The following is a 10694-nucleotide window of genomic DNA, read 5'->3' as shown; positions in this document are numbered from 1 at the left end:
TAGTTAAAGACAACTAATATAAAGTGGGACCAAAACATTCAGGGAATGATCACATGGTAATTTCTGTCGTTTTAAATCATCACATGACATCACACAGATCCGCCTCTGGTCCCCTAAACTCTTTGCAGATGGCCACGACTGGAAACTGAAACTCTGTCTCGCAGCGTAAACAGAAAGAACCGCTCTGTGACGGACACAAATGTGGGAGAGTCAAAACGTGGGATTTGAGCCCATTACATCTGCCTGCTTTGACAGCTTTGACCCCTAATCATCCCCATATTGACCTCAACCTTCCTTGAGGTCAACCATCAATTGGCTGTTTGTCTTTTTGACCCGTTCCCTGACTGATTAAGGGAAGTGCATTTTTATTGATGGCTAAAAAGTCAAAGCGAGGCCACAATGTGCACTTGCTGCTCCTGCGCTGATTCCTACTTAATTGCCTATAAACGTATATACTGATCTGTTCTATCTTCCCAAGACACACTAGCAATAGAGCAAAGCTTCCTGTTTCCCTTACATGGTCTGAAATGTCAAACTTTATCTAATGTGTGAATTTATCTGGCTCACAAAATAGATATATCTTCATATTGGACTGTACAGCCATAGTTTTGTTAAATGTATCATGCCGGTAGGGGTAAATATGTAAGGTAACGTGAGAAAAAATAAAGGTTTGCAAGTGCATAAAAAATGAAGACAGCTGTTCGCGTGACTTTTTGTTCAGATGAATGAATTTACTTAATTATTTTCCGGAAATGTCTTTACTGACTTAAAAATGTTATGTTGTCATACCATCATTGTAAAATATTACCTTTAAGTAACTCTAAGAAGATAAAGCTGTATTCATTTTCATTCACATGGGTTTAAAACGTTCAATTTTATGTGATTCATCTGGTTTTCTAATAGAATGGAGACCCAAATCCTCCTTTTTTTTATGTTATAACACAAAATGAATCTTTCAATATTTTTCTCTCTCTCTTTCAAATCATTCCATATGATTCATATGTACTTATATTATATCTAAAAGAAACTTTATCTGTCTAATTTTAGATAGCCAAGCTGAACTTGTTACCAAGGTGTTGGGTGATGTTACTTGCACAAATTACTCCATTTAGGACATTCATGGTTAATATCACTCACGCCAAGGTTCTTATGTTATTTCAATCCTGCAATAAATGTGCTTTTATTAATGGAGAGGACTAGGTTGTATCTCATAAAAACACATTCTGAATTCATTCATTCAGACTCTACAGTTTCACTCAACACATCTGAACAATAAAGTGCAAGTTTATTCTGCCAATGGCACACAATCTAACACTGCCATTCTCGCTCTGAAGTTTGAACATATGAACTACAGGCTATTCAGGCTCCTTGTTTTTTGGGTCACGGTGGACGCTCCTCACAGGCTTTTCTTGTAACTAGGAATATGGTCAGGTCTGTGCCAAACACTCTTCCATCTTAATTTAAAACAAGCTCACGTTCACTCGCCCTGCCATATGGAGCCCACGCATCAGTCTGTCTTCTCAAAGTCTACATTTATCCTTTCCTGAGGTGTTTCTCCTTTAAAGTGCACAAATAATTCCAGATGGATCAAAGATGTGAGTCTGCCTTTAAAAAGCTGCTGTAAAGTGATAGTGATTGTTTGGTTGCCCTGTGTAGGGCAATTAACAGTGCTTGACATTTTAACTAAATACAGTTGAGGAATGGTTGGGGGGGCCAGAAGCATATTTGTCCTCTGCGCGTTGACATACAGACCCAGATTTTTAAAAAAAGCTCAGAGAGAGCAGAAGAGAAAAAGAGAGAGACTAGAGAGAATAAAGGTGACCGTTAGCTGCAAGTCTTTATTTATGGTTTTCTGTCTGGATGAAGTGTTATGTAATGGCAATGGGCCAAACGCATTGAATCTGTCAAAGATGGCTGCCAATTTAAATGAATTAATGGGTGATATTTGTGAAGAATCACTCTAAGAGACATTTAAAAATATATGTGAAGCATTTAGATGGTGTCATGTTTGACATATTGACATATTGTATAGAAAAAAGACTCAAAAGAGTGCATTTTCAAAAGTTTAGCAGTTCCACATTAAATCAGACACAGATGTACATCTGCGAAAACTGATTAATTTAAATTTATTTAAAATATAAATACAGTATATTCATTAATTCATTCAGTGACCAGAGTTGCCTACCCTACTACTAATATAGACAATTCCCTATATTATGCCTGTGAAAAAGTAAGTACACCCTTTTGAATTCTATAGTTTTATGCATCAAGACATAATGTAAAAAATCATCTGGTCCTTGGCAGATCTTTAGGTAAATACAACCTCAGATGAACAACACCACGACATATTGTCATTATTTATTTAACAAAAATAAAGCAAAAATGTGTGACAAACTAAGTATCATTTTTAGCAGCAATAACGTGTCATTAAGTAATCATTTTCTGTATGACTTTATCAGTCTCTCAAATCGTTCTGGAGAACACGATGTGTATATATTGTATTAAAACACTTCATATGCCATGTTTGATAATATTAAAATAATAAAATCAGATCATTTCTGAATAATGAAAATGATTATTTATTCATTCATTCATTTATGGACTGTGGCCAGAGTTGTCTTGTTTTTCCTGTCCAATTGGGAAACCCTCTAAATCTAAATGAATTACTGTATATCTTTCAGTGACTATAATATCATTTTTTTTAATTACACGTGATAGTGTTTGACCACCAAGTGCTTCTACTTGCCAACACTGGCAGCTCACACACTTATAGGCAACCAAACCACCCACCACAAATGGAGGTCATACCCAGAATGTCTCACTGTTGCTAATGGTAATAATGGGAAATCAGACATCAGTGTTGCAGAAAAAGTATCAGACATGAGTTAACTCGTACTAATTTGGCAGCACATGCCAGATCACACAGATAAGCAGTTGATCCAAACAAATTACAGGGCCTCCCATAGCCCCACACAGAGCGCTTACTCCTGCCACAATCATGGGTGCTTCTGGCAATAAAGCAAAAGTGAAACTCAATACAACTGTTTGACATTTCCTTTTCTCTGTGGATTTCATGCTTTTTATCACCAAGCATGCTCTTTCATTAACCTCTGACCTCTCTACCACTAGGAGTGCAGGATGGCTCAGTGAATGTGAAGAGGGTAATTGGAGCAAGAAGAGGAGGATAAACAAAATTAGCCGTTGACTCCAATAGTCTGATGTATAGCTTTCCTGGAGGACTACTAAAAACCAAACACTTTTCGTACAATATTTAAACACTTTTTATGAAATAGTTCTACAAAACAATACAGTTTAACTTGTTTAATCCATTGGCCTATGCATAAGCATATAGCCTCTAAAGTTGTCATAAAACGGAAGTTGTGATAGTCTTTCCTTCCCTATTGTGACGTATATTAGAGAAATAGTGTAGGGCGGGATTTGATTTTGTCCATTGAATATAGATTGGATGGTTGTGTTTTGCTATTGCTATGATGTCATGTCATGTGAGTGACAGGTTGCCCCGCCCTCAAGCCAGTAAACACATCATCAGAGAAGAGAAGTCATTGCAAGAGGGAGGGGAAGTTATTTTAATTAAAGATTATGAGGGCACATGAATTAAAATAAATTGTGTACAGATAAATCATTAAATACTTCAATATTCCATTAAAAACAAGAATTTTGGCTTCATGGTGACTTTAATGTTGTTATTCTATTTAAAACTTATAACAAACCATGTCACTGTTTACTATGAAATAATATACAAGCATTAATTCACATTATTTTACATACAATAAAGTCAGGCAAAACTATTTAAAGTAGTCAAGTGAATGTCATAATTATTAATACTGGCCCCTTTTTATGTTATCCATGTTATCTTTTATATGACCTTTTATGCGGTCTTGATATTTTACAGTGCTGACATTGACTTGTTAGACTAATTATTTTTTCAATTGCTGTAAACTTTTTGTAACAGTTTTCTTAAAATCAGTGCAGCCACTTAGCTTACAGTTCTCCACCAACTCATGGAATAGAAAGGCATTCATTAGCTCCACACTTCTGGATCTCAGCAGACCAGTAAATCTTTTTGTTTGCTTATGCTGAATACTGCATACATCCTACGCATTTTTTTCTTTTTCTTTAAATAATTAGATACAATCGAATGCAGGGCTTATTTACGTTACAATTAAGCACACGGAAGGAACAGGTTTATTTTGATATGTGCCTGAAGAAATTGTAAATGTAAGCCACCTTAATCTATTTCCTGTAACTATAAAATAATACATAATACAAAAGTTACAAATATAAAATAAAAAGTTTTTTTTAATTTTTTTATTCGCAACATCATACTAAAATAAATATGTTTCCAAAAACAAACAGGCAAATTCCGAGGGCACACGCAAAGGGGGCCTTTCTAGGGTCTTGAACGTGGCAGTCAGTCAGTATACACAAACATGGCGGCCAAATGAGAGCGTAATGTTAACTTCTGCATGTGTATGTTGAAAAAGAACATTTTAACCCACGTATATTTGTCTTTGATAAAAACCGGTTAGCTATAGAATTTATAGGGTACTGAAAATGGCTGCGTGGGCTGGATTTTCAGAGGAAGAACTACAAAGATTGCAGCACAGCGGCGATCTCAGTGAGTAAAAATGTTGAAAACTTCACTCGATTCACTTCACTTATTTTATTAAATACAGAAAATGTGCCGTGTATCAAAACATATATGTCAACCGGCAGTCCACTAGTTTTTGGAACGCAGTACCTAACTTTAATTGTTTGGTGAATCCTGATAAATCTGCTCTAATCTTCTTTACTCAGTAAACCAGGCTGTGCCGGTCACATTGGGTCGTGGCCGGAGACCCGCTCCGACTAACCGGAGCAGACAGCAGCTTCAGCGGGAGAGGGCTCTGCAGCTGACAGCCAAGCAGAAGGAGGGCAGCCACTCTCTTCCACCTGACCAACAGCTGACCAAGCCCCCAGACCCACCTGTCGTCAGTCATCCTGCTCCTGTAAAATCACAGGACGAGTCCAAACCGGAGTCGCAGAATGAGGCAGAACCTGTTGAGCGAGAATCACCTGTGGAGTCTGTACCACCAGCAGTCTTCAAGGAGCTGGACAGACAGGAAGTGGAATTGTTAGTAAGTCTAGTTCCTTTGCAAAACACTAGCTCAGATATGAATATGTAAAGATATTTTGTACTATATTTCATATGGAATATTACATATTGTTTTATTACTATACAAGAACTTGTTTGGATCCTATTTCACACCAAAATTAGAAGGTGCTGACAGACAGGAAGTGGAATTGTTAAGTCTAATTCCTTTGCAAAACACTAGCTCAGATATGAATATGTAAAGATAATTTGTACTATATTTCATATGGAATATTACATAGTTTTTATCACTATACAAGAACACGTTTGGATCCTATTTCACACCAAAATTAGAATAAAAATGTATTCTGTATAACAATAATATGTATTTATGTATGCATGTATTTACGTTGCCATGTTTTTTTTATTTTTTATTTTTTATGTGGCACTGATCAACTTTTATATTAACCAATATAAAAATAGCCTATCCTAATATTGTATATATATATTTCAATGTGTTTATATATTCATAACTCAAAAATCTTACTGGTTATATTAATATAACATAGACTGAATCTGTATGAATCATTGTGGATGATCATATGTGTGTTATTTTATGTTGTAATGACTTCAATTGTAAGACTCCATCAAACTTTTCTCATAACAGCCGAGAGAAGAACCGTCTCCAGCAGTTGCAGTGGGAACAACGGATAATGGAAGAGAAGAATAAGCAAAGAAAAGCTCTTCTTACAAAGACCATTGCTGAAAAGTAAGAGGAAATCTTGTTTTAAACCATTATCAAAATCAATCTGTCTGGATAACCTTACATGAAAATTCAAAAAATTAATTAAAATTCCCAGGTCCAAACAGACACAGGCTGAAGCTGTGAAATTGAAGAAGATCCAGAGAGAACTTCAAGCACTGGACGATTCGGTGTCCAATGACATTGGGGTTCTCAGAAAACTGATAGAGCAGTCCAGCATGGATTATTCTCTGGCATGGTAATTATTCATTTCTGGTCCATTCCAAGTGTACTTCAAACCAAGTTCACAGTAGCCTCTTGTTTGAAGCAGCATCAGTTTGTTTGTGTGCCACTTCCTCAAAATCTGCCACATAAGAGTGATTAAAAAAAGTCTGTTAGCTTAGGATTGAAAATACTGCCCTCTGTAGCCTTACTTTATTAATTCAGCCAAATTATTACTTAAAGCAGAACATTCGCATGCCTTTTTTAACCTTGTGATTCAGTTTATTTCTGGACACGTTTTCAACTATCTTATTTAAAATGAACTATCTTGTCATTGCCAATCTCCTATCGTTGACAGGAAGCGCTTTGAGAAAGCAGAGGCCGAGTATGTTTCCGCTAAGATGGACTTGCACAGGAAGACTGAGGTGAAAGAGCAGCTGACGGAGCACCTGTGTGCAATCATCCAACAGAATGAGCTGCGCAAGGCCCGCAAACTGGAGGAGTTGATGCTTCAGTTAGAGCTTAATGCCGATGAAGTCCCCAGCCCAGAGGAAACCAATCTAAAGGACAAAGAGAGGGAGGGCAACTCCCAACATGTTACTGAAAACGGTCCCGCAGCAGACATAGACGTGGATGACTCAAGTCTGAGCAAAGACTGTTCCATTACAGAACCAAAGATCAGCCAAGACAATCAGGAGAGCAAATCAACAGATGTTTCTGCAGATGGGCTAAGCTAGCTTCCAAGCATCATCAATTTAATAGTGACTGTATGACAGTTTACATAACACTTGCTACCAGGTTTATACATTTTTTTCATTGTGAGATTGTTGAACAAACCAATAATTTGTTAGTGAAATGTTGATATATATATATTTTTTTCTAAGATGCCAAGACAACCTCATTCCATCACTGCTAACACTAAAATGCCTTTTTAGAATGGCGCTCAGATATTGATTATGATCCGTTAAGCTCAGATGCAATAATAGGAGCAGAAACGAGAGTGGTTTTTGGTTTTCATTGAAGGTGCTATTTGATCTTAATGCTGCATCATTCAATGTTTTTATTGTGGTTCGTCTGAAAGTCAGTCATTGTGCATTTTAATCTTTCTTACGTTAAGAAAACAGACTGATCTCTTGAAAACATTGTGCATATTTATAACCCTATAAAATACTAAATACTGAAAACTTTATTGATTGTTCCATAACTGACATTATTCAAAATGGAATAGTGGCAGATGGTCTGGTGGTAGTTTCTAGTTGTGATTTATTTCACATGATGTTGCACAAGTGAATGGTAAGATCTTTTATCTGTGTAAGGGAGTTGTCTCGTAAAAATTACTTTATGTGAATGTTAACAAATCAATAACAGCAGTTTTTTTTATGGCAGAGATGAGAACAATTTTGTACTGTAGTGGGGAAAAAAAAACGATTGAAGTGGGAAGTGGAATACCAATGTATATGTTGTATGTATATTTTTATGCTCTTTCTAATAAACCTCAGATACTCCATGCAGAGCTATTCACCAACTCTAAAGACCTTTAATTATGTTATTATAATTTTTTTTAAACTATTCTTTTGACTATAGCTTTTACTTATTTTAAATGTATGTTTTTAATATATATATTTTTGTCAATCATTTAACTATTTGTGTGCATTATAATAGGTATGAAGTATGCTATGTATTCAATATTTTAATTATCCGTTGGTGAATAAAAATTTTTAATAATGGTAACCTGTTTGTTTTATTTCTCATCGCTGCATATTTGAAATAAACCACTGGAAATCAGTTTACATTTTTGCTTGTCTTTTGAACATTGTTTAGAGGTAATGCATATGTTATTTGTAAACGTTGAAACTGTTAATTAAATATTTGCAAATTTTATAAACGAATTTATGTCGTTTATTTGTTTTTCTTCCGCCACACATTTAAAATCTCTCGTCACTTTTACGCCAAGGTCTTAAAAATATTAATAATAGCCTACTGGTGTTAATATGTCTAACAGTAATGTATGAAATATGGTCATTCGATCCAATCACCACAATACGAAATACAATATTATGTTGTTTTTTTTTATTCTGGTTTAATTGTATAAAACAAGGACTGACAAATCCTGGAAGTAAATACAGGAAAAGAGATTTTCGTGAAGCCCATTTTGTGAGCGCATTTCTGATTTATGTGCCCTCAGTCCGCCGGGACAGGTTGAAAAGACTAAGTAACTCGAGAAACTCGAGGGAAAAAAGAAAAAAAAAGCACACAAGATCAACTTTTACTGAAACATTCTGCCTTCTGGAAAGTCAGTGTTATCCAGTTTTGATAATGACGATTACCCTCGCGCAACATAATGAATAATGATATCTTCGTTTTTTAATGTTAATTAAAATCATATTCCGTCATCTTATATTGTAATCATAAAAACCTTTAACATACAAAACCGACCGAAAATCGTTAAGGAAATTAAGTGTAAAATGTTTTTAAAAAGTGATTGTAGGCAACGATTAAAATAAAGCACGAACGCTAGTTAGAATCATAACAGAAATCGTAAAACAAAACTAAAGTGCTTAGCCTACTACGTTAATTTCGTGAAAAAAATTATTTAACAGACCATTTTAACACCGAACATTACAATGGTTTATTTAGGCCTAAATATTTTTGCCAGCCTGTATTTGTAAATGGTGGATTTATTACAAAACGGTCTCTTTCAAGTCTTTCTAAAACTGTGCTTTAACTAGTCGACTAAATTCCTCGTGTTAGGAGAGCATTCTGACGTGTTAAACCCGATCACGCGCGGTAGTGCTGTCCATTGACCCCTGGTGCTGATTAGACGACCGCGAGCTGCAGTCCGCTTTTATTTCGCTAATTACAATTTAAGTGCTTCCTTCTGTGCTCGCGCTTCATATCCTGCGCGGGAAACACACGCAGACATACACGCGCGCGCTCTGATAGTGCCAGTGGGAATTCAAAAGTGCCTGTCGCTCAACTTGCCATCCGAACAGGCCGACTTCTGTTGTGGGTTCAATGATAAAGCACATTTAAAGACAATATTTTACTTAAATATATTATAATTACTCCGTCCTGGTGTAACGATATAGTCAGAGACGTAAACCAGGCCAAATCAAAACATGCGTGTGAATAATAATTTATCAATATTGATGCGATGGTGCTGCATTTTAGGCCTATAAACCAAAACAAAGTCACATTTGCCCTGGATCCCCTGAGTTTAAATTATTTCTTACTTTAATTAGTGTGGTTACAATGACCATAACAAATTGCCTTTTTATTATTATTTTCGTCCGTTGTAAATTAGCCACTTTTAAACAAACGGAACAGTTTTCAAGGGTTTTCGATTCTGTGGATACATATATAGGCTATATTTTCTGAGACGTGAACTGTGTGCATTGTTCTTGTTCAGGGTTTTATTTCGATAAACAATTAACTCCTTTTGTAATTCATGCGTTAAGCTGGATAGTTGAGTCTGTGTTTATCAGAATGCCATTATGTCAATCCACAGTATAAGCTATGAGTCATGAGTTATGTTTTCAATTACACACATGTACATTATAAAATCTTTTATATCTTAACAGGCAAAGAAATAGGCCTACATTTAGCCAACAAAATGCATTTTAGTGATGATTTGTCCGTTGGTGTGTGTGTGTGTGTGTGTGTGTGTGTGTGTGTTTTAGGTTCACTCAGAGCGAAATATAATAGCCTTTCATTTCATATTCTGTCCATCTATTTACAGGGTTCCCACGGTCAAGGAAAACCTAGGAATATCGGCGAGATTGTGATTTACAGGCCTGGAAAACTCATGGAGATGAATAAAATCTTAAGACCGTAAATGGTGAAAATAGAGAATACACTTTTTTTCTAGTTTGTTTTATTTCAATCTCAGCAATCTCAAATGAGCGGATAAATCATGGAACTTCATTAGTCAAATAGGCTATATTTTAAATCAATGGAATTCGATTAAAAGGGAAATGATGCAAGAAATTTGATCCAAGCGCAAAGATGTCCAAATGATCTTTTTGGTCATTGGAACTTCTACATTTTTTTTTCGAAACCATCAAGAAACTGAAAAAAAAAAACTTTTAAATTTTGCCTTTTGACAGGCCCTTAACAAATGAAGCCCAATGCCTTTAATCTGAGACGTCTGTGCTTAAACGACGATGGACATGTGGCACAAGGATTTGACATTTGAATAAAAAAACGTTTTGGTTGTGGTTGAAAGGACCGGTTTTACAAACTGTCTTCTATATTGCACGATCACCCCGATGGCAACCTTTTTTTGAGAGAAGTCGCTTGTAGAGGAACTGGCAGCTGAGGGAATGTAGAGGGAAAAATAATGATGAAAAAGGTCTACTCCATCCCAACAGCGGCTTAATTAAATACATGGAAAGAACGAAAGCAGCACATCTGGTTTCAATCCGTTTTCCTTTGATGGCATCAAGTGTTCTTTTCCCAGATCTGGGGCTGGAAGCTACGGGATGTCTGTGGCAGTGAGGAGCCTATAGAATCTTGCCATTGTAACACATGGACATCTACCTTGTGAAAGGCACCAAATGGCCTGACACGACTCCCGTCCCAGCTGGACATGTGTAGGCCACTGCAGCCAAAGCCTTAAATGAATGTGCATATTCTTAT

The 10694-nt window shown here is 36.1% G+C and overlaps 1 protein-coding gene across 1 annotated transcript; it reads left to right on the top strand.

Moving 5' to 3' along the window:
* Positions 1-4379: 4379 nt before the first annotated feature.
* Positions 4380-7577, top strand: gorab (golgin, rab6-interacting). Its single transcript, XM_084433221.1, has 5 exons — positions 4380-4639; positions 4819-5134; positions 5760-5861; positions 5953-6093; positions 6415-7577. The coding sequence occupies exons 1-5, from the start codon at positions 4576-4578 to the stop codon at positions 6791-6793; spliced, it is 1002 nt and encodes a 333-aa protein (XP_084289347.1). The 5' UTR covers positions 4380-4575; the 3' UTR covers positions 6794-7577.
* Positions 7578-10694: the final 3117 nt, after the last annotated feature.

The sequence above is a fragment of the Rutilus rutilus genome (assembly GCF_951802725.1).
Source record: "Rutilus rutilus genome assembly, chromosome: 15".
NCBI classification, from domain to species: Eukaryota; Metazoa; Chordata; class Actinopteri; order Cypriniformes; family Leuciscidae; genus Rutilus; species Rutilus rutilus.
The sequence above is the reverse complement of the archived record's forward strand: the minus strand, read 5'-3'. Positions and strand labels throughout refer to the sequence as shown.

Excerpts from the sequence above, each read along its gene's own strand:
- gorab (XM_084433221.1), top strand. The coding sequence starts at position 4,576 with ATGGCTGCGTGGGCTGGATTTTCAGAGGAAGAACTACAAAGATTGCAG. Across the intron at positions 4,640-4,818 it reads GCAGCACAGCGGCGATCTCA|TAAACCAGGCTGTGCCGGTC; the intron begins GTGAGTAAAAAT and ends TTCTTTACTCAG. Across the intron at positions 6,094-6,414 it reads ATGGATTATTCTCTGGCATG|GAAGCGCTTTGAGAAAGCAG; the intron begins GTAATTATTCAT and ends TATCGTTGACAG.